The 23,592-nt window shown below is 40.8% G+C and overlaps 1 protein-coding gene across 1 annotated transcript in view; it reads right to left on the reverse strand.

Annotated features, from left to right (window-relative positions):
• FAT2 (FAT atypical cadherin 2) overlaps positions 1 to 23,592 on the reverse strand; it is a 173,625-nt gene that overhangs the window by 15,805 nt on the left and 134,228 nt on the right. The window contains exons 14-23 of the mRNA XM_077468338.1: positions 21,851 to 22,237; positions 19,216 to 19,430; positions 17,001 to 17,138; positions 16,313 to 16,456; positions 15,860 to 16,057; positions 13,150 to 13,957; positions 11,095 to 11,240; positions 6,493 to 6,898; positions 6,252 to 6,405; positions 3,627 to 4,150 (exon numbers count right to left, since the gene is read on the reverse strand). Of these exons, the coding sequence (XP_077324464.1) occupies positions 3,627 to 4,150; positions 6,252 to 6,405; positions 6,493 to 6,898; positions 11,095 to 11,240; positions 13,150 to 13,957; positions 15,860 to 16,057; positions 16,313 to 16,456; positions 17,001 to 17,138; positions 19,216 to 19,430; positions 21,851 to 22,237 (3,120 nt within the window). The remainder of the gene's footprint in view (positions 1 to 3,626; positions 4,151 to 6,251; positions 6,406 to 6,492; positions 6,899 to 11,094; positions 11,241 to 13,149; positions 13,958 to 15,859; positions 16,058 to 16,312; positions 16,457 to 17,000; positions 17,139 to 19,215; positions 19,431 to 21,850; positions 22,238 to 23,592) is intronic.

A 23,592-nucleotide genomic window follows, 5' to 3' on the forward strand; every position in this document is an offset into this window, starting at 1 on the left:
ACTCATATGGACTGTGACAGGTACTCGGGTACTCAGATGGACTGTGACAGGTACTCTGGTACACAGATGGACTGGAACAGGTACTCGGGTACTCAGATGGGCTGTGACAGGTACTCGGGTACCCTGATGGACTGTGACAGGTACTCGGTACTCTAATGGACTGTGACAGGTACTCGGTACTCTAATGGACTGTGACAGGTACTCGGGTACTCTAATGGACTGTGACAGGTACTCGGTACTCTAATGGACTGTGACAGGTACTCGGGTACCCTGATGGACTGTGACAGGTACTCGGGTACCCTGATGGACTGTGACAGGTACTCGGTACTCTAATGGACTGTGACAGGTACTCGGGTACCCTGATGGGCCATGACAGGTACTCGGGTACCCTGATGGGCCGTGACAGGTACTCGGGTACCCTGATGGGCCGTGACAGGTACTCGGGTACCCTGATGTGCCGTGACAGGTACTCGGGTACTCTGATGTGCCGTGACAGGTACTCGGGTACTCTGATGTGCCGTGACAGGTACTCGGGTACTCTGATGTGCCGTGACAGGTACTCGGGTACTCTGATGGGCTGTGACAGGTACTCGGGTACTCTGATGGGCTGTGACAGGTACTCGGGTACTCAGATGAACTGTGACAGGTACTCGGGTACTCTGATGGGCTGACAGGTACTCTGATGGGCTGTGACAGGTACTCGGGTACTCTGATGTGCTGCGACAGGTACTCAAATACTCTGATGGACTGTGACAGGTACTCTGATGGACTGTGATTGACAGGTACTATGAGGGGTGGTGACAGGTCCTCTTTATTGGGGGGGGGGCAATCAGTATGATTGGTGTACACTGTATGCGGTAACGAGATGTTACCGCAATCTCCTCCTCACACACGATCGGTGTGTGAGGAGGAGAACCCGGTAACATCCCGTTACCGCAGTTTGTTTACATTTTTGTGATCGGCTGTGAAAGGATCACGTGGGTAAACAGCCGGCCAATGGCTGTTTACCAGCGTCGGTGACGAGCAGTGTTCCCGGGGAACACGCCGCCACCGACGTGCACGCGCAGCGCGCTCGCGATCGCGCGCATGCGCCGTGCACGTTCGGGGTGTGACCATCTGTGATCGGCCGTGACTTCATCACGGCCGATCACGTGGTAAACAGCCATAACGAATGGCTGTTCACCCCCTTCGGTGGCGAGCGGTGTCTCCGTGACACGCCGCCACCGAAGAAACAGGGATGCGCGCGCTCGATTGCGCGCATTCCCTGTTTAAACGGGAGGCCGTCATATGACGGCCTCCCGCCACAATAGGTGCGCCGCCTGGCCGTCATTTGACGGCCGGCGGTCAGCAACTAGTTAAATTTGCTGATATTAATGTGCGTTACAACACATTCATTGTGAATGGGTTACCTTACTTGAAGCAATGCATCTTGAGGCCTGGTTCACACCTATGGGTTTTTAAGTGTGTTTCAGTTTTGCAGAAACACACTACGGTCCATTTAACATGGTTTCCTATAAGTCACATGCACATCTGTGCATTTTATGAAAAGGACCAAGTTTCATAGACTTCAATGGATCAAAAATATATTTTGAAAACCGCAAAATGCACCTGGTATTCGCATCAACTGAAACCTGCATAGGTGTGAACCAGGCCCAATGCAAAAAAATGCACTGCCATTGTGCAGCCTTCTGTGTAGGGGTCCTAGTCTGCTGCTCAGTTCTTCCAATCATGAAGGCATCATAACTGGGGCCTACCTAGGGCAATCTGCATGCAAATACAGTCTTGCTAGGAACACGAGAATCGCACCTCCAGACTGAAACCCACCCATGAAGGAGATTTATTTTTTGCTTAGCTCCTTTGAAGAGCAAATCCATTTCTTGTATCAAGGTTTTGGGCTCTTTAGAGAAGTATTGGGGTAGGATGAGGTTTTCGAGAGCTATGTACAGCATCCCTCCCACCAGTCTTGATCTGCCTTCATTGTTTAAAGAAGTAATTGGTATGTACACTAGGGAGAAGGGAGGACCAGGAAAGACCAAATATAAGCAGATTGGAGCAGTCTTAAACCCAAAACCCAAATCTCAATATATTGAAGCTTACTAATCATTAGATGGGGTGCGTACATTTGTTTTCTTTTTAGGCCCCCCCCCCCAGTTTTCACCTGGTGATCCGACCAGTAACACACTTCCTGTATAAGAGTGCCCCCACTCTGGACAAAGAAGCACAGAGACACCTTTGGGCAGCAGCATTGTTGGTTTAAGGGGAATGGCAGTGATAGAGGCAGATTTATATAAATTAGAAAATTTAAGCCAAACTCCAACTTACATTACGCAAGCAGTTACAGCAGCAATTTTATTCCTTTTTTTGTTTCTTTTTACATAAATAAAATCTGATCATTGTAAGCACCCCAGTGAATGGTACATGGTTTGTCTCATCACTCTAACTGCTACATTTGTAGGACAGTTTTTTGGGGGGTATGAATACTTTTTCAAGGCACTGTAATAAATGCCTGTAAACTTCAGCTTTAAAATCCCTGTCACGTTTCTTTTGCCACCTGTGTCCAGTTGGAGAGATCTCCCTTCACTTTTAATCTTGCAGACAAAGCAAGAAGAAATCTCTGTAAAGTGAGGGAAATCTCCTCTTATTGGAAGACACCCTCATTGGAAGATTTCCTCTGTAGTCCAACTGAAATAAAAACTGAAAATTTTGGATTTCCCCTCACTTTTAGACAGGGCTTTTCTTCAGCTGAAACTTGGTGGAATTTAGTTCCACAACCTCTGGACTTCTGCTCCCTGCCTACTACTATTACTTGGAAGCACAGAAGTCCAGCTTCTGTATTTACAAGTGACAGCGTGTCTCCCAACGGCTCCCACAGATCTGATCTCCTAAGTGGCTCCCACTGAGTGCAGGATGGTGACAAGGAAGATGCAGGTGCTCGGGGTGCAATATGGATGCTGACATCCCTGCAAGTGAGAGAGGCAGAGCCGCCTACAGTGCGCAGAGAGATACTAGCGCCAGCTCGGTGCTTTAGCTTAACACAGCAACACAATTAAAACATGTGGAAGATGGTGGAGCTTTTAAGGAGGAAGGGTCAAGATGGTGGCAGTGGAAGGGGAGCTGCATTCAGAGGTCAGAGCTGAAGAGGGGTGAAAGTGAGATGCGGCTAGGGGATGCAGAGGTAAGCAGCTGTGGAAGAAGGCTAAACTCTGCACTATGTGTGTAGTGTACCCCTGAACTTTGCACTCTGTGTGCAGTCCACCCCAGAACTTTGCACTTTGTGTGCAGCACACCCCTGAATTATGTATATAGCATGTAACGCATCTCTGAACTCTGCACATACTCAACACCCCCCGTACTCTGCACTCCTGGTACTTAATGCCCCTTTAAAACCCTTCCACTGTTAGTGAAATTTGACTACACCCACTATTTGATGTGGTTGGGGGGGGGGGGGGTGTTTTGGGGGAAGGGGTGTTGGGGGCAGGGTTGAGTTCCTGCACCTATTTTCTGAGAAAAAAAGCCCTGGTGATAGTGGTCAATAGGACAAACTGGGACAGGCAATATCCCTAGCAGGTACACTAACAGCAATAAAAACTTACAAGAGCATATGAAAAGACAGAAGAAGCACTTACTGTTCTCCTCACAGTCCCAGTTGTTCTTGGCGATGGACTCATTGTCAGAACTGGACGGAGGTGCAGGAGGTAGATTTGGAGCCACGCTGCACACGACTGGTTTTGCCTGAGGCTTGCAGAAGGTAAGGAGCTCTGGAACGGGGTTTCTTCTTGGCTGTCCCTCAGCATCCAGCTGAATCCGAGCAGCCGGATTAAGGATATTCAGTTCCATGCATGTTCCTTGAGTTCCCACACCTATGTCTCTTGATATATAGTTCTTCAGGTCTGGATCCTCCTGTGCAGTTGGCTTGTGGGTACCAGTTCGTTGGCACAGGCGTTTTCTGAAAATGACAAACACCCCCACTAACACCAAGACAGCAAGGACTCCTCCTAGGATCTCTGCTATCTCCTGGGGACCAGATATGAGGAATCTCTTATCAGGAGCGGGCATGTTCCCTTCTAGACATAGCTGACCACTGTTAGCGTCACTGCAGTTACATGTGTTGCTGGGGATGCAGAGGTCAGTGGCCTGTACAATCTGGCATCTGCAAAGAGGTAAATGTGTCAAATTATTTATACGGTACTTATTTCAATATACTCTATGTTACTTATAAAACAGATTTTAATGCAGTCTGTTTCCCTGCTGAGGGGAGTCATCCTTTCCCTTATGGTGACCATCACAGCAGCTGGAAGTAATGGCAAATCCAAAATTTTACAGTTGTCACTGGAACAAGAGCAAGGCAAAATCTTCCAATGGTGACACCTGTCGTGGGGGGATTGGATTTTACTTTGGAGAGATTTACTTTCACCTCTCGTGTCTCTGGGACGGGACGTGAAGGAAATTCTCTACAATAGGTCACAAGCAAAAAAATGCAGCGCACTTCTTTGCACTTTAGTATTTTGAGTTTTTGTATTCAGACTTCAGTGCTAGCTGCTTTTTACTATATATAATCAATTTTTATCATTCTGAGCGCAGCGTTAATCCTCTTTTTTTTTTTTTTTTACCATCACAAGCAAAAAAAAAACAAAAAAAAAGTTTAAATAACAGAGAGGTGATTTAACCATTCCTTACCCCAATGCACTAGAGGAATGTCTAGGAAAACTATCCTAGGAGAGTATGCAGGTTGCCATTGCCAATCTCTTCTTGCCAGTGAGCTTGAAATTATGCTAATCCAAAGCTTTCATATATATATTTTAAGATGCTTTTTATTGATTTTCTAAATTAATTACAGCATATATCAGAGTTTAAAGCATTTTCAGGCTGATTCTGGCATTTCTCTCCTACATGTAAAAATCATATTTTTTTTTTTTTGCTAGCAGAGACTCTAGAGAATAAAATGGTGGTTGTTGCAATTTTTTATGTCACACGGTATTTGTGCAGCAGTTTTTTTTAATGCAAGTTTTGGGAGGAATGGGGAACAGGAATCAGTGGAAAAAAATAAAAGTTGTTTGATTTTTCATGTATATGTCTGCATATAATTGATAAGGAGTAGCTATGTTTATTACATGTTACACTTTTTTGTACTACCTTCCAGACAAGTTGTCTAGACCCCAGCATGTTGCTCTTTGGTACTTAATGTGTGCCCTTCGGACCAACTGCCTTCGTGCTTCATCAGCATGTGTTCTAGATAAGAATGTGCTGCTCATTTCTTTTTCTCTTTTTTTTTTTGTTTTTTTTTTCTCTGATCTTTTATAGTGGAGCTTGCTGTGGGGAATCTCAAAGTTAGTGATAGCATTTTTTGGGGAAACTGCAGGTAGCACAAATGTAACAGAAATGAACCGGACTTTACATGTAGTGATCTTAAGCAGTCTCATGTAACTATGTACCTAAAAGTCTTCTGTAGCATTACAAATATCATGTGCTGCACATAAAGCCTCCTCTATCTAATAATTTGGCAACCATAGAGCTAGAGTTTACAGGCTTTCTATCCACTGAAACCAACCTATCTGGAATTTTTTTGGCAACCCCTGGTATCATATGTTAATTTGTACATTGGTATAGATTATGGTAATTAATTTGTTTATTCTGGTCACCTAATTTCAGGGGTTCAGTTTTTATTTACTTTATTACTATTATTTTCCTAGCATAGAACTTCCCCAAATAAAACAAGAAGAGCATATAGCAGGATAACCAATATTTTCTATGGAAAGCTCAGACACTTGTAATTTTTATGCAACTGTCGTTTGGCTTAAAATTTTTGTATAAGGGTTTAGATATGCTTTAAGCTACTCTGGCTTACTGTAAAGCAGGCAGTTGGAGGCTTGGTATGGGGAGGCTCCCAGACCGGTGTGCATGTTTACACAATCGGCTTAGTTTTACTAAATTTTATTTGGGACTGGTTTGCTTTAATCAGCAGTGTAGAAAGGTCAAATTAAATAATTATTTTCCCATGTCTGGCTGATCAACACTGATCTGGCGAGATTTTTTTTCCCATGCATTCATGCATGATTGTTTGACTGGTTCAAGTATTTGACTAGCTGCATGAAAATCTTTAAAAACAGGGTGTGCAGGATTCACAGAAATATAACTTTGGTCTCTTACATAAAAACCCCGTAGCTCATCTAGTCCGAAAATAGGAATGATTAGCTGTAGTCAAATCATATAAATTACAAAAAGAGTGCTGAAAGCTTGTAAGACAATCTTACCTGTCACCCTGATATCCTGGAGGGCAGCTACATGTAAATCCATTGGACATGGGTGCGCAAATTCTGCCTTGTGAGCAAGAAGATGTGGCACAAGGGTTGGTACCCAGGACACAGTTGGGGCCAGGGAAGGGAGAATGGCACAGACAGGCATATGCTGGAGAAATAAATAATATAAATGTTAACAACTTGACAGCTAATGATCTAAAGCAGCCAACTCTATAAAGCAGCCATGGCCTCTTACCTCCATTGGGCATTTCTGCACACATGCTCTCACTGGGACATGGGTTGTGTCTACAAGCATGGTTATGATCACAGCATGGTGATGTGCCCTTCTGATGAATAGACTTCCCCAGGCTTTCCACTGTTTGACTGTTGATGCTGATGTCATCCAAACAGCCCTGGAATCCTTGAGATACATAGTCTGATTCCTGTACCAATGCCCCAATAAACAGTTGAGACGAATGACCTGAGCAGTCTGGCAGGGGAAGCTCAGATTCTATGCTGTCCACATGGAACTTGGCAATTTTGTCAGTCACCTCGAGGATAATACTATGCAGAGTTCCATCATTTACCATCGTCTCCAAAAGCAGGTTCTTGGTCATAATTCCTTGGCACTGATATGTATATTGCAAATACCCATTATCAAGCTGTAAACCAAAAAACAAACTAAGATTAAGAAGTGAACACCACTGTGCTCTGCTTATAAGAGCTAAATGGCAATCAATGATAGTGCAAAATGTAGTAATATGCAGTAGTAACAACCAACACGTTTTTACATTCCAACAGGTTAGAATGATTAGCATGATTAAATATAATTTATTAAAAGCAATGTGATTGGATATTGTTTCTATATTCTATATATATATATATATATATATATATATATATATATATATATATTCTATATTGTTTATAGCTGAAACCTCGTTACCTCTTTCATTTACTAACACAATGTTTAAAGCAATGGTGTGCAGTAACTCAAAGGTCAGATTAACTTCCATTGTCTTGTCTACACTGAACATGCCAGCACATGGCTAAGCATTTAATAACTTTGCCTTGGAGCACCAGGCTCATTCAGTTTCCAGCACAAGCATACAGTATCAGTATTGTGGTTGTGCATTCTCCCTGTGTTTGTGCAGGCTACCTCATGAACATACAGTATAAACCATATATTTACAGTATGCAGTTTTGAATAAGTGGCTCAACATATTAGGCTATATTTGCACTATACACCATCAATACTGGATTTACATTTGGCCATTAGGACCTAAAGGAATAATTTGCATGGCTTTGTCCACTGTTCCAAAAAGAGGAATAATCCTCTTTTTTATGATATGTGATGAAATGAGACATGTTAATATCTTTGGTTCTAAGAAGGTTCTTCTGTGCTATCCACAGATTCAGTTGGAGGGCTTTTTATTTCTTTAGTCCCCTCTTACCATAACCGTATTGGTTAGAATTGCTTCTACTGCATATTGAAAGAGAGCAAATATTATATAAAACAATTGTCACCAGCGATGCTGGAAAACTCATACAAGGAGTAGATTGTCAATAGGTGGTGTGAAGCAGTGTTCCTCACCAGATATCAAGTGGGATCTGAAGATACAGAAGGCAGATATCCCTTGACTTAAATCTTGTCTAATGAGGGCTCTTCACTTAGATCACCTTACCATTACACATGGGTCCACCACACCTGTTGGTCAGATCCCCTCCAACATAACAGCATTGTTTATAAATGAATCCATCAATGGTTTTTCCGCTTACACTTTAATTATGGGTGTAATACACCCAAAACCCAGGGGCACCTGCCTGGAGACCTGGGGCTTATAAACGGAATACTCCAGCCTACCAAAACTCCTGCTCACAACTTTCCTGTCCTGAGTTCTCTGGCATCATTGGTGCCAGCTGTGTCACGTCTTGCGTAGTTCTGATTAATATTTGTTTTTGACATTGTCTCCATGTTTTTAATATCGAGAGTATCAGGACAGTAGGACACAGAACAAGCACACTGAAATTCTCAGCACGCTAGTTCTTTCCAGCGAAATGTATTCTTATCGTTCATATTTTATGAATTACGAATTGCAAAAGAAAAATGTAACCTGTTTTTCTTCTACTGCATTTACAAGACCAATGCCAAATAACTAATGATTAAGGAACCTCTACAATTATATTTGACTTTTTGGCTGCTGATCAGAACTAAATGCATCTGTACTTGCGACTGACATACTCAAATACTGTTTTTTTGTATATGAGGGAAAGGTTTCTTGCACAGCTCATGTATTTTATGTGAAATGTACTGAAAAATATATATAACTTTTCCACCTACAAAATGTTGAAACAATCTGAGGCTGTACAAGCAGAAACTTGCTAAGAAGCCTTCAGGCAAGACTGCTTGATCATCTACACATCCTGCCTTTAACTTTAATGAGACTTCAGTGCTTTAAGCATGACATATAGATATAAACTATTTTAAGTATTATTATACTAGCAAATATTTAGCCAGTTCATTTACAGAAGAACAAACCTGCACTACGGGAAATATTGTCTGATCACAGCACAGGATCAAAAATCCAAGTTATACATATTCAAAAACAAGTGAAATGCTAGCCATGGGCATTAGATGACAGTGATTGCATGTGTGTTACCAAAACATACAATTGTATAACCTGAACATAGATGGTGGTTAAATAATTACATGGAGCAGCTACCAGATATATACAATAATAGCAGAGAAAACATCCAACATTGGCAACTGCCCATTTCCTCTGAAAACTATGTGCCATAGGTTTCTGCTGGTATATTAAAGAAAAAAACATTTTACCACCACTCCAGAAGTTATATATGAAAGCAAACAAACTTTTCTGTAAGTCCTTTTATAATAAGTAGTGCAAGGTGCAAAGTCTATTAACTCAAACTATCCAATCAGAATTCACTTTGCTGAAGTCAGAATTGAATATAGCTGGGTATACACTGAGTTTTTTTTTTTTTTTTCATTGGATAAGCTGGTTGAAGTTAAAATAGCTCACAGATCTTTCCATCAACACAAACAATTTGGATGCAGGGATCTCTCCCACTGTTCTATTGTATTTTGACAATGGGTACACCAAGGACTGCCCTCTCCGCCACTTCAGAATACACAGATAAGCATTGCAGCCCTTAACTGCAAGCGCTAATTGAATGCTGGTTCTTCAGCAAGACCGGTGAGCAGAACTTATGCATTAGACTGGCTTCTGTTGAACGGAGTGGAGTACATACATACAAAATGTCAGTTGATTTTCGGTATGTGTATACCCAGCTTAATGCAGAACTTTTACACATAATAACTTGATAAAAAATTAAGAACATACATTCCACATTAATAATTATGTTACCAAAATTAGTGTGTGCTGTGAATTGTCTTTAGCATTGCTCCTGTTTCTTTTTGCCATTTTGCTAAAGCCCAGAGCCTTTCAGCAGCAGTAAGGCAGCCCATACACTGATCAGTGCTGCACTCTATAGGCTGCAGTACTGGTTCGAAAATCATCTGGTTCCAGCTGAACCAGCCAAATTTTGATCCATGTATGGTCAGCTTAAATCTTTAGGCTGTCAGCAGATCAACCTCTATTGGTTCTGATTTTGTGAACAGTGCTGAGAGTACAGAACAACTGAGGGTGTGCAGAGCAGTGTAAAACCATGCATTACTGGAATTTAAACAGTATAGGCACATGCCAACCTGAAGTGACACGTTGGATGCAGCCGTGCATTGCCTGATGCTACTTCTAGGATGAGCTTATATTGTATTAACTTTGTAAGTTATATTTTAACTCATAAAAGAGAGTGTTATTTTACTACACTATTGGAGGCCATTTCTTTATTTTTCTTATATAATTTGGTAATGATTAAGCCAGATGAAGGAGTGACGCAACAGAGATTCATACCAGGATTTTGGGTTAACATACAAAAGTGCTTTGTGCCAGTCATGAGAATAAATGTCATAAGGTTCAGGTGAGTTTCTTCTTGAAAGGGGGGTGTCTAACGTGCACAAGTGGTAATCCTTGAAAATTCCTAGTGGATGGTCTTATGTGAATTTGTGCACATTATAAGGACTTTATTTGGACTTTCTTATGAACTGTTTGCACATCTTTGACAGTTCTGGATTATTGATTTTGTGATGATAACTTGACATACCACTACTCTTTATAAAAAAAATTATTTCACCTGTAAAAAATATAGACTCCTACCTTAAAAGTAAGCACTAAATCTTACCATTACTACAAAAAAAAATCCTTATGTCTAAAATCAACTTTAGCACTAACTCTAAAGCTTCAGGTTTAAAACTGTTACATGTATGTCTGTAATATATTAGTTAAACTGTCAATGAAAAGAATAAAATTTGCCACCTATACAACATGATAAAAACTGAAGGACCTGCACTGCAAGCTATATCCCATAATGAAGTTATATGCTTCAACTGCCTGACCTGTATAGGACATCATTGGGTGTATTTTAGGTTGTCACCAAGAAAGGAGCATGTACACAAATCAGAGGACAGTGAGCGGCATCAGTATCAATCTGGCTATTATTCCCTATAATTCAGCTGAACACTTCCTCATCCTTTACTCTATATGTGTTGTTGGAAAATATAAGAACTGATCTAGACCCTATAGTTCAGGTTGCTATTTTAAATTACAGTCTTTTTTATTTAAATTAGAGTTATGGTTTAAAAATGCAACCAGTAATTTAGTGATCTTGTGGTACTATTGCAAGGATAATGTATTGCCTTCAAAGAAAGTTTATAATATATAATTCATTTTGGTCAAATTATTACGGTGTATACTTCTGCTCACAGATAAATAAAACCTACCTCTAGGAGAGATGAAGAAGAGCCATTTACAAACACCAAAACAGATCTAGGTTGGTGGGTTTTCAGCCTGAACTGGACTTTCCAGCCTCCACTAACCTCATGGTGGTAATGTAGAAAGCTATGTCCATCAAATTGTAATGCTGTACCTGGGGGAAAAAAAAGAGGAAATATTTTTTGGTTTCTGCTGAGTAAATGCTGTGCGTGGTCTTACTCCCTATCAGAACTTTAAATATCTTATATACCTTCCTTATGTAACAGAACCGGGGGGGGGGGGGGGGGGGCAAAGATGGATACTTAGTGATTTCTTCATTGTAATCCCCCTTATATATTAAAAGCTGAACAGTGACTCAACACACTGATTTCATTGCCAACGGAGCCATCCATCTTTGCTGGGCAAACCCTTTAAATTAGAAATACCTTCCTTTATTATTTTTTGATTTGTGATGTATGAAATGACTTGTATATGTATTCGGAAAGCAATGCTTAACATTAAAGTAAATAGGGAAAAAACCCTTTCCTGCCACTTCAATGTACAGTAAAACCTTGGTTTGAGAGTAACTTAGTTTGAGAGTGTTTTGCAAGACAAGCAACATTTTTTTCATACATTTTGACTTGATATACAAGCAATGTCTTGATATACAAGTAGCATCAAGTCACAACTGTGTATAAAATAGAAGAGAGGCGCCTCTAAGTGTGCAATATGGTTACATTTAATGAAGGTACAACATTTAGCAACTTACATCCTCCCAACTCATCATCTTTCGCACAGCCATTGACGTCATACCTTCCACGCTGCGCTCCACAAGCTCTTCAAGCCTCGCTTTCAGATCGTTCTACTGCAGGGTAGTCTTCCCGGTCACAATTGCAGGCTGACAGAGCCGGCAGTGCGGAGGATGGTCTATGTGGACAGCTTTACCCCAAATGCCTGCATACTTAGATGTGCCAGTTTTAATCATCAGCCACACGAATTGCTAAATGTTGTACCTTTATTAAATGTAACCATATTGCTACACTTAAATATGCCTCTCTTCTCTTTTATACTCTATAGCTCCTGCTGGATTTTGCTTCTAATCCCCTTGTGGAGGCTACCATTTGTGGATGGACATTTTATGGTTACACAACCTATCACATTGCTATAATCTTTTTAGATGGACTATAAACTGAAAGACCTATGAATAAATGGTTGTTGAGAAAATCATCTGAGTTTCAATCATTTCTTATGGGGAAATTTGCTTTGATATATAAGTGCTTTGAATTACAAGCATGTTTCCAGAACAAATTATACTCTTAGTCCAAGGTTTTACTGTATTTCAATGTGGCCCTGGGCAGTCAACTTTTTCCAGAGCTTGAAAAAAATCAGCTCTAAGGCTGTTGGCCCATTTGCAGCTATCCTCCTCTTTAGCACCTTCAAATGCTCCATTAGCTCATTACAAATTGCCTCTGGTTCTGTTAGGAGAAACAGTGCCCACTGTATATTGAAGAACCTGTGGATGGGTTTTCTTCCTTTGTTCCAAAAGATTTATTTTTAAAAACTGTCACTGGTAGAGGCTTAAAGCTATAGACTGCATAAACACTTTACTTTCTTACTGCTCTTAACAACCTTTAAAGTATATCTAAAGATATATTTTGGATAGGATAGTAAAGGGTTAAAACCCCTGAAAGATTTTTTTTTCATCTGTTTCTCATTTAGATGATTTACCTTTACTTACTGACTTGCAGACACAACAGAAAGTAAAAATATATATTTTTAATGTGGGAAGGATGTCCTCAGATATCCTTTTAAACAGACTATTAGGCATTTGTCACTTGCACAAGAATCACCATTAGAAGATCAACTCTCTATTCCTATTCCAGTGGCAACTTAAATTTTGGATTTTACATCACTTTCGGATTTAAAGTGTTGATGGTCACCAGGATACATAAAAAGATTAAATGTACAAAGACAGCAAACACAACCTGACAGGTTTGCTAGCCCCTTCCTGTTCTACCCATATCTACCCAATTTCTACCTTATCTTGTGAAGGGGCAGAATGTCAAACACTCAATTGGACTTACTGTTGCATGTGCAGATTTGTCGAAGAGTGTGCTGTGGAGTAATAACACTGAGCCTGGCAGTGCTGTGTGAAGATAATACTGATGGATCCAGCTTGATCATCTCCTGACATGTCCGATTTTTGCACTGTAAACCGTTGCAGGGCAAGTGAAATATCTTCTCAATATGTAAACCCATGGACTGGTCCAGCTCACTTTTCACCTCACTGATTTTTTCAGCCAAAGCCTGTGGTTTAGTGAGTGAGCTAGAGCTCATCCCAGTCACTAACACAAGATCCAAAGATGATGATGTCTCATCCTTTTGAAGACTAGCCATCTGAATCTGCTGTCGGTCTACTGAAAGCAGGTTCCCAAGAAACCTCTGAAAATTGCGCCAATGGTCTCCTATAAAGTCTTCTGGTGATAAGCTCTTGAATCGAAGAACCAATGATTGCTGGAGAGCCTCGTCGCTAAAACACCAGACATAGATATGAACAGTTGCCATGGAGGTAAATGAACCATCACTGACTGTGACGTTGAAAAAATATTGACCTTGCTGAAGACTTTCAAGAGCAATGACTTTGCCATCAGTAATTCCAACAGAAAAGAGACCCTTTCTAAGTTCCTCTTCAGCCAACCTGTACATTAATGTGTCATGAGGATCTTGGTCCGTGGCATGCAGTTTGCCCAACACAGTGCCGTGAAATGACGCCTCACTGGTAGTGATAAATATTTCCAGTGGCAGCACTGTAGGAGAGTGGCGGCTTTGGTCAATGATCTGGATGCTGACAAAAGTGGAAGATGAAAGATGTGGGGTGCCATTGTCAGAAACCTAAGCCAACAGAAAAGAATAGTTAGTGTTGGTATTTTTTGTCAAATACTGTATATATTTTCATTACAGTTTTTTCATTATATCAAATATTTAATTATTACTGGCACTGCCACAAAATGACCATTAACCTCGACTGAGGCACTAGGAAAGTTTGTTTATTTATCTAATAATCCATTTATCTTCTTAAAGGTGAAAGTCTATATTATCACTACTATTAAAAAAATCTCTTAAGAGGATTGGGAAAACTCTTTAGACGCCATTCTTAACTATCCCAATCTGGATAAAAGGGTATATTTCAGTCCATATAATTTTATCGCCAACCCCTGGATTACCTCTCCATGGCATCCGGAATCAATAAATCAATCCAAACTTTCCCCCAGTTACAGGCTAACGACTTATGAAACTCTTTGTGACTTTCCAGGGAATGATTAAGGCAGCGATGCATCATGATGAAATTACACTTTCATCTTTCTACCATTATTACATATCCCCAGACTGATCATATCTCAAAGACCTAAGCCTTTTGACCTGTTGCCCTAAATTTGGGCATTTGGATGCCAATTTGTATCACTCGCTCTAGACATGCCCTGGAATCATACAATCCTGCATTACAGTATAGCAATGTATTAAAGTTGCCTTTATCCCTGGAATTGTCTCTTTTTGGTCTCATAGACATCCCTGGAGGTAGAATTTCCAAGGATTGTAAACAATTGCTTACCAGTATCTCTCTAGTAGCAAAGAAGACCATTGTGCATTATTAGACTTACCCTGACCCTCCTTCCTTCTTATTATTTAAGAGTGGACCTATGTACACTGCATGGAACAGAAGGTGACCTTTTTAAACACTGACACTCAGCTTCAATAATTTTTTGACATCTGGGAGCCCTTTATTCAAAGCTCAAAGGATAGATTCACCCTTTAGAACATGTTACATCCATCTTTGGGATGGAAAATGCAACATGTTCCAGCATCCTCTCCCTCACCCCCTGAGCTCCCTACTCCTGTGACATTTAAAATCAGAGCAGCTGTGCAGTTGTTTTCAATAGACTATGAGGCACTAATCAGCTCATTTGTAGTCAATTACATCCTCAGCCATTTCACAGGAATGTGTGTGTTGGGAATATTGTGTTTAGAGGCCTAACAACTGACATACAATAATCAAAAGCACAATGCTTTCCAAACACACGATAGTATCAGACAAGATTATTTATCAATGACCCCTAAATTAATTTCAACTCCCTACTTAGATTACTTCCCAACTCTTAGCCCTTGTACACACGGTCGGACATTCCTACAACCATGTAGTCCAAAACTGTTGCATACACACGGTCGGACAAAGTTGTCGGCAAATCCGACATGATGACGTTATTTCGTTACGACGGGACTACGTTCACGCCAGTAGCCAATAGCTTTGGTGTTGGAAGTTGATCTGAGCATGCGTGGCACTTTGTCTGATCGGAATTCTCTACACATGATAGGAGTATGTCCGATCAAAGCATTTTGTCGGAAAATTTTACCAATGGAGACCACACACAGTCGGAATATCCGACAAAACGGTCCGATCGGACACATTCCGTCTGAATATCCGACCGTGTATACAAGGGCTAAGTGCAGTAAGCAATTAAGGCAGACCTGGTTTTCAGTGCAAGATCTGCTTTACCATACAAATAAAGTTAAAGTACTAAGGATACTTAAAGAACTGATTAGATACCTCTGTCAAACTGCTGCTCCAGTGCTAATTATTGGTTTCACATGTTACAGGTCTAGCCATCGGGGACTCATTACAAAGGGAGATTGCAAAGTTTATTTTGTCATGGCTTTATTGGCTAGGTTTCCATAGATTATCACCTTTAATGGTTTTCTAGTCTCATTCCCCTTAGAATACTTCTGATTACATCTTACCTTTATTTTCAAGACATGCTTCTCTTTGGAACCTCTGCTGAGGACAGCAGTAGTAGAAAGGACACCATCTGGACTGATCTGGAACACGCTGTCTTCATTTCCTTCCATGATCTGAAAATGAAATGGTGGTCCATTTTTGGAAGAATCCTTATCTGTTGCAATAAGTGTCAACACACTAGTACCAGCTGGGGAATTGTCCTGTGGATAAGATGACAGTATAGGTTGAGTCTGGCCAGTGTCAGCAAATAACAATAGCATATTGATACTCAAAAAGTAAAATTCAGAAGTTTGATTGTTTACTGGGCAGTAACCCATACTACAACATCAGATTTGAACTTATACCAATCTGACTTAGGTAAGCAAACATGTATTTGATTGCTGTTGGCAAAACAGTTATTATATTTTCATCTATCTTTGCTTTGTATTTTTCAATATGCCAAATAATGACCATACCTGAAGCACAAGGCTGTAGTTGGACTGTAAAAACACAGGAGGGTTATCATTGACATCTAATAAGTGGACCTGAACTGTCACCTCATTGTAGAGTGCTTGGACACCATTGTCAATTGCGCGAACCACAAGAGAATATTTGGCTTTCTGTTAAAAAAGAAAAACATCCCATTAGAGATATGTGAATTTTTTTTTTTAAAGGAAACTGATAGCACATAAATATTTATGTGCTCAAATAATCTACAAAATGCATTAAATAATTTATTCATGAACGCAGAGCTGCATTAATGCATGGCTTTTATACCTGTCCAGAATTTAACTTAATCTGAATATGATTAGTAAATTCTGCCCCACATTTTCAACAGGTTTAATGATTGTAATGTGTTGCCTTCATATCCAAGACATCTAGACGCAAGATGCCCCTCAAAAACCTTCAGGCTGCTTTTTTTCTGGAACAGTACACTTTATTGTGGTGGAATTTGCTATTTACATCTAGCACTGCATGCTAAGAATAAATTAAGCAGAACAAAAGATTCTTCAAAGACAAAATATTGCATAACATTGCAAACCAGCTTCTAAAAATAATGCTCAAAACAGACACAGGCATGTCTTATAAAGGATTACAAAGATATTGTGTTTGGAAGTTAGTGAAACAGAATCTGGACGAAGCTGAATCTGGAGAAAACCTCACCTGCTCTCGGTCAAGTTGACTCAGAACTCTGAGATCTCCCCGCTCAGGATGTATTGAGAAGTGACCATGGGGATCTCCTTTCACAATTTTTAAAGTGACTTTATTATTCTTTGGTCCATCTAAGTCAACAGCTGAGATCTACACAGGTGAAACACAGAAGTATCAAATGTTAGTAAGAGTAGGTACAGACACTGCAAAGCTTGTGAAAAACTGATGACTACATAGTGGAAAGACTATAAACGCATAGCTACACAGCTAGTACAGGGGTCTCCAAACTTTCTAAACAAATTGCCAGTTTACTGTCCTTCAGACTAATGCCACGTACACACGAGCGTAATGTCCGACAGAAGAAGTCTGACGGAAGCTTTTCATCGTATATTCCGATCATGTGTATGCCTCATCTGACTTTTTTTTCCAAAAATTCTGATGGACCTAGAAATAGAATATGTTCTAAATATTTCCGACGGAACCAATTCCTATCGGGAAAACCACTCGCCTGTATGCTGTTCTGACGGACCAAAAATGGCGCATGCTCTGAAGCAAGTATGAGATGGAAGCTATTGGCTACTCTCTATTGAACTTCCTTTTTCTAGTCCCTTTGTACAAGTTGTACGTCACCACATTCTTGACGATCGGACTTTGGTGTGATCATGTATACACAAGACAGTTTCAGCGGAATTCCATCAGAACTTAGTCGGAAAAACCTTCAGAGTTTATTCCGATGGGAAAACCGGTCGTGTGTACAGGGCATTAAGGGGGGCCAGACTGTGGCCATTGGAGTGGAAAAGGTCCCAGCGTCAGTTGGAAAAAACAATGCCCAATCTTTGGTGTTATTGGGAGGAATTGCGCCTCATCATTGGCATCATTGGTTCCCATTGTTGGTGTCATTGGGAGGAATTGTGCCCTATCTTTGTTGTCATTGAGCCCCATTGTTGCTATCATTGGGAGGAATGGTGCCCCATCATTTGTGTTATTGGGAAGAATTTTCCCCATCACTGGTGTCATTGGGCCCTGTTATTGGTGTCATTGAGAGGAATTGTGCCCCATCTTTGGTGACATTAGGAAGCATTCTGCCCCTTCATCTGCGTCAGTGTGGGGAAATTATGCCCCATTGTTGGTATCAGTGGATGAAAATAGTGCCCCAAGGGCAAGTTAAAAGTAAGCAAAGGGCCACATCTGGCTCCCGGTCCACAATTTGGAGACCACTGTTATAGTACATCAGACTGCTTACTTTATTTTAGATGCAATCTGCTGCTAACAATGTTTTGTAAGGCCTGTTTGCAACATATGATATGAACAGATATCTGAAATCTGCCTAATGTGTCCATGCTGTCCTCCCATGACTACAGTTATGCCCTGCACAATCCAGCAGTTTCCTGTTGGTGCTGAATGTCTGGATTGGTTGCATTTGATGATCTAAGAGGATAGCCAAATATGCTACAACTTGCACCTTGCAGCCGAATCTACCATGTACTGTATGGCATTGTTAAGAGTAAACTGATGTTTTTTCTTAACTTCTATATTTACATCTAGTCATACACATAAGTAAAGAACTATAGATAATGGGGTAGTGGCAGCTGGTCCATAAGGGGCGCCAACCTCCAAGATTTTCCCTAAGTTAATTTGCCAAATAAGAAAGCTAATCATATAACAGTTTATTTTTAAACAAGTGATAATATGACTAACATATTTTAACATCTTAAATTTAAAAAATGTGAGTCAGATTATCATTCATTTAAAATTAATTTGTTTTATGTGTGTACACTGTGCAGGGTGCCAAAGTAATGGGTGTCTATTAGATCTGCCAATATTTGGCAAGCATGCAATTTAAGCCTGTGGCTCTATTTGGCTTGTCTTAGGTTATTCTCAGGGTGCAGAGCACTGTGCCCGAACACTCCCACTTTTGAATTTAGCGAATCAATATTCACCATTGCGTCACTTCTGGTTCCCATCTTCTCATTCTTGCCAATCAAGACGCTGAAGATTTGGAACCCAGAAAGAAGACTGGGTTAAAACAGAAGACACCGGGTATCAGGGGAGCTGTGACAGCTCTGGTGCGTGCAGACCTGGAGCGGTTTGTTCCCCCCCCCCAAAATATTTAGCACCAGCCGCCACTGAAGTGGGGAGCAAATTATTGATAAATAAAGGTCATGTTTTACTGGTTCTATTCTATAACCAACAGGATTTAGATTTTTTCCCTTTTCTGGTTCCTCACCATCACAACCAGATCTCCCACCACTGCATTTTCTGGGATTTCTTCCTGGTATTCCTCCTGGCTGAAGACCGGCTTGTGGTCATTAATATCAGTGACATTTATCACAACAACCGTCACATCACTTAGAGGAGGAGAGCTTCCTCTAGTTCCTTCTATTGAGAGGTAGTATTGACGTTGGGATTCAAAGTCCAATTTTCCATTCAAGTACAATATGCCTGACATGAAAACAAAACTAGATATAGTTTATTCATAATAAATTGCATTTGAAATATAAACAACATAAAAATTATATTATAATCAGTGGATGTGCATAGAACTTTTTGAGTGACGTTTGAGTGATTGATGCTTATAGAACAGTCTCTTGTCTACAGGGTGGTCCTCAGATAGTCAGCTGTGGATAGGGTGTCTATTGGTCAGTGGCTAGCTACTTTTCCCTTCATATTTTTTTTAAATTATCACCTTTTTCTGCTGCTTTTGATCCCAAGCCTTTTTTTCTAGCCTACTGCTCACTATGTACTCCAATGCAGGGCCGCCATCAGGGGGGTAAAGCCCATACACTTGTAAGGGGCCCCAGGGTCTGGACGGGCCCGGCCGACTGGCAGGAATATGGAAAGGCAGGGGCGGGTGCAGAGGAGCTTGGTGGATGCTCCTGTATCTGTGTGAGTCGGAAGGCTGCTGCTCTGTCATGAGCTGACATCGGGTTTCACTTCTGTCCATTTCCTGCATGTGCACCCCTGTGCATATGGAAACAAGAGCTGGGACTAGGACCACCTTACAAGTAAGGGTGGCTGTGTGTGTGACTGTGTACAGGCCTGTGTGTCTACAGTTCTGTGTGTGTGTATGTCCCTGTGTGTGTGTGTACATATCTGTGTGTGTGTGTGCATGCTTGTGTACATGCCTGTGTGTACATGTCTGTGTGTGTGTGTACATGTCTCTGTGTGTGTGTACATGCCTGTGTGTACATGTGTGCATACATGCCTGTCTGTACATGTCTCTGTGTGTGTGTGTACATGTCTGTGTGTGTGTGTACATGTCTTTGTGTGTGTGTGTGTACATGTCTCTGTGTGTACATGTCTCTCTGTGTGTACATGCCTGTGTGTACATGTCTCTGTGTGTTTACATGTCTCTGTGTGTATACATGCCTCTGTGTATGTGTGTGCATGTCTGTGTGTGTCCATGTATGCGTGTGTGTGTGTGTGTGTGTGTGTGTGTACATGTCTCTGTGTGTGTGTGTACATGCCTGTGTGTACATGTCTCTGTGTGTTTACATGTCTCTGTGTGTATACATGCCTCTGTGTATGTGTGTACATGTCTGTGTGTGTGTGTGTACATGTCTCTGTGTGTACATGTCTTTGTGTGTGTGTGTGTGTGTACATGTCTCTATGTGTGAATGTCTCTGTGTGTGCGTACATGTCTCTGTGTGTGTGTGTGTATGTCTCTGTGTGTTTACATGTCTCTGTGTGTATACATGCCTGTGTGTAAATGTCTCTGTTTATGTGTGTACATGTCTGTGTGTGTGTGTACATGTCTCTGTGCGTGTGTGTACATGCCTGTGTGTGTACATGTCTCTGTGTCTATACATGCTTGTGTGTTCACATGTCTCTGTGAGTACATGCCTGTGTGTGTGTGTATGTGCTTGTCATATACACACATGTGAGTGGTGCTTGGAGTGTACAGGTGTGGGAGGGCTGAGAGCATACAGGTGAGAGAGGGGCTGAGGGACTGAAGGACTTGGTGGGATAGCCAGTGGGCAGATTTGGTGGGATGGCCAGAGGGGGGGACCCTGGGGAATGTTGGTGGTCAGGCCTAAAGCTGTATAAGGGGCCCCACAATTTCTGATGGCTGCTCTGCTCCAATACATTGTCCTTAGACATGCCAAGAAGAACTCAGGCAAGCTTACTGTTTTAAAGGGTCCTAGAGTTCTGTTTCCAGTAAAATTTATTTGTGTGAGTTATTATGTGCATCTCCAGACCCTCATTTTCCTTTTATGAAAACAGCAAAGCATATATAGTTTTCTATAATGGTGGCTACTAAAGGTTAAAAGATATTTCCCAATGCCCATTATATCTGAACAGGTGGAAGAATCATACAGGTTGTAAATGTCAGATGAAAAAAAGTTTTGATTACTGATAGAACCTTGAAAAGCTCTTATGCATGGGTTCTTGGATTTGGAAAATTACTAATATAAGATTACAACATATAAGATTTACTTACTTACATAGTTTTAGGTTGGCCTTTGTGGATTATTTACCACTTACTATATCTCTAATACTCAAATGACAAGATCGTCTTGTAGTAGTTAGTGTTTCTACTAGCACAAGGTCAAACTGATGACCTGCTGGTTTTCAGATGTCTATCAAGTTGCTTATTTTACACTAGAGAAATTGTATAGGGGGAGGGGGACACTGTTATATGACACAGAATTTAGGACTGGAAATTCTGTTGGGGGTAGCTCTTCATTGGAGTATCCATGTAATATTAGAAACATGTAATACATTTGCTGCCAGCTATCCAATACTAACTTATCAATTTTGGGTAGAGTGGACCTTATGGATTAACTTTGTCTTGTGGTTGCAGCTTTTTTAATGTTTCACGTCTCAGCAATTTATTTTCTTTTAATGTAAAGGTACCATACCTGTATCTGTGAGACGGAATATGCCATTTTCATTCCCGTTCAAGATTATATACTCAATTTTCAAATTGCTCTCAATGTCCTGTGTCAGTTTTGCTAGATTTAGAAGCTCTGAACCAACCGGCTGGTCTTCTGGCACCTGTATGATATTTTCTGGGTTTCCGAACACAGATCGGTAGTAACTGAGGGATACCACAGACACTGTAATGGGTGTGCATGTGGAAAGTGGATGGGGAAAGCCCCGATCTGTGGCACAGACGGTTAACTCAATCACTGCATCTTCCATGCCTTCCAGAGGTTTCTCTAGTCGTGCTACACCTGTGGTTTCTTCAACTGAGAAAATTCCATTGGCAGAGTTTGAGAGTGAATACACAACTTCAGAATTTAAACCTAAACAGAAAATTGAACAATTGAGTTAAAAAAAATAAAACCTAAATGGATTAAAAACAATTTTAATATTTCATTTTGGCAAGACTATCTAATAGTAATCATTGCCCCCATTAAACCGTTTATTACAAGTAAAACAAAAAAAATTTGCACGCAGCCAGACTTACTTTGTAATCACTATCAAAAGAGGTATTAAAAAATAAAATGAAAGAAAATGGATCTACTTAGTGGATACTTTATCGGAAGATAGGCAGGATCGAGCCTGGTTAGTGCTTCAATAGTCTGGAAAAGCTGAATTAAGAATAACTCCCATGGTTTTACATACCGTATTTGCCGGCGTATAAGACGACCTTTTACACTTAAAAAAACTGGCCGAAAATCGGGGGTCGTCTTATACGCCGGATCAGCCCCTCCGATGCCTGCTGAGGGTTCGGTAATACTGTATGTAGCTTCGGCTACATACAGTATATACCGCTGAGCCAATCCCAGCGAGCGATGTATTCAAATGAATACAGAGCCTGCTCGGATTGGAGCAACAACCTCTGCCAATCCGAGCAGGCTACTCTGTAGCCTGCTCGGATTGGCTTTGAGAGTCAGAGGCGCGGGCTGATGATGATACAGCCTCTGCCAATCCAAGCAGGCTTTGTATTCATTAATAGAATACATCGCTCGCTGTGATTGGTTCCAGCAAAAGCAGGAAGAAAGATATGGCGCCAGCTCCTGCTTCAGCAAGGACGGACGGAATATCAAGCGTCGGAAGCCTTGGAAGGGGGTCGTCTTATACGGTAAGTACAAGAAAAAAATGCTTATACAACAGTAAGATTAGGGGGTCGTCTTATATGCCCGGTCGTCTTATACCCTGGCATATACGGTATATTTTATGGTGCTACCACCAGTGTGATTGTGCAACTTTTGGTACATATTTTATTTTTAGCCATTTTTCTATGGGGGGGGGGGGGTGATTAGAAGAGAGTACCACCCAGTCAATGGTATAATGACATTTTTGTAAATTGTTTGTGTCTAAAAATAAAATTTTTGAGATCTGTTATGATTAAGCAACTCGTGGTGGCATTATTACATGTACATTTATGGGGATACACATTATTTTATTATTTTAGGATGGTATATTATAGGAATATAATTTTTCAAAAGGAGAAAAAATCCTTCTAGATTGTATGTTAGATTGAATTTTGCATAGAATGTATCTTTTTACAAATGATAACGTTGTTGATGAACTTAGTTAGTGCTTAGTTAAATTGGCAGAATGGGATATTGTAAGTAAAGCCTGCAGTAGGGCAGAGGATGGTGTCCGGAGGACAGTGGACAGTGTCAGTAGTTTTTGTATTTTTATTATTGTT

The sequence above is a fragment of the Lithobates pipiens genome, unplaced genomic scaffold (genome assembly GCF_037356315.1).
Source record: "Lithobates pipiens isolate NorthernLeopardFrog02 unplaced genomic scaffold, aLitPip1_a1.2 Scaffold_8, whole genome shotgun sequence".
Classification (NCBI taxonomy): Eukaryota; Metazoa; Chordata; class Amphibia; order Anura; family Ranidae; genus Lithobates; species Lithobates pipiens.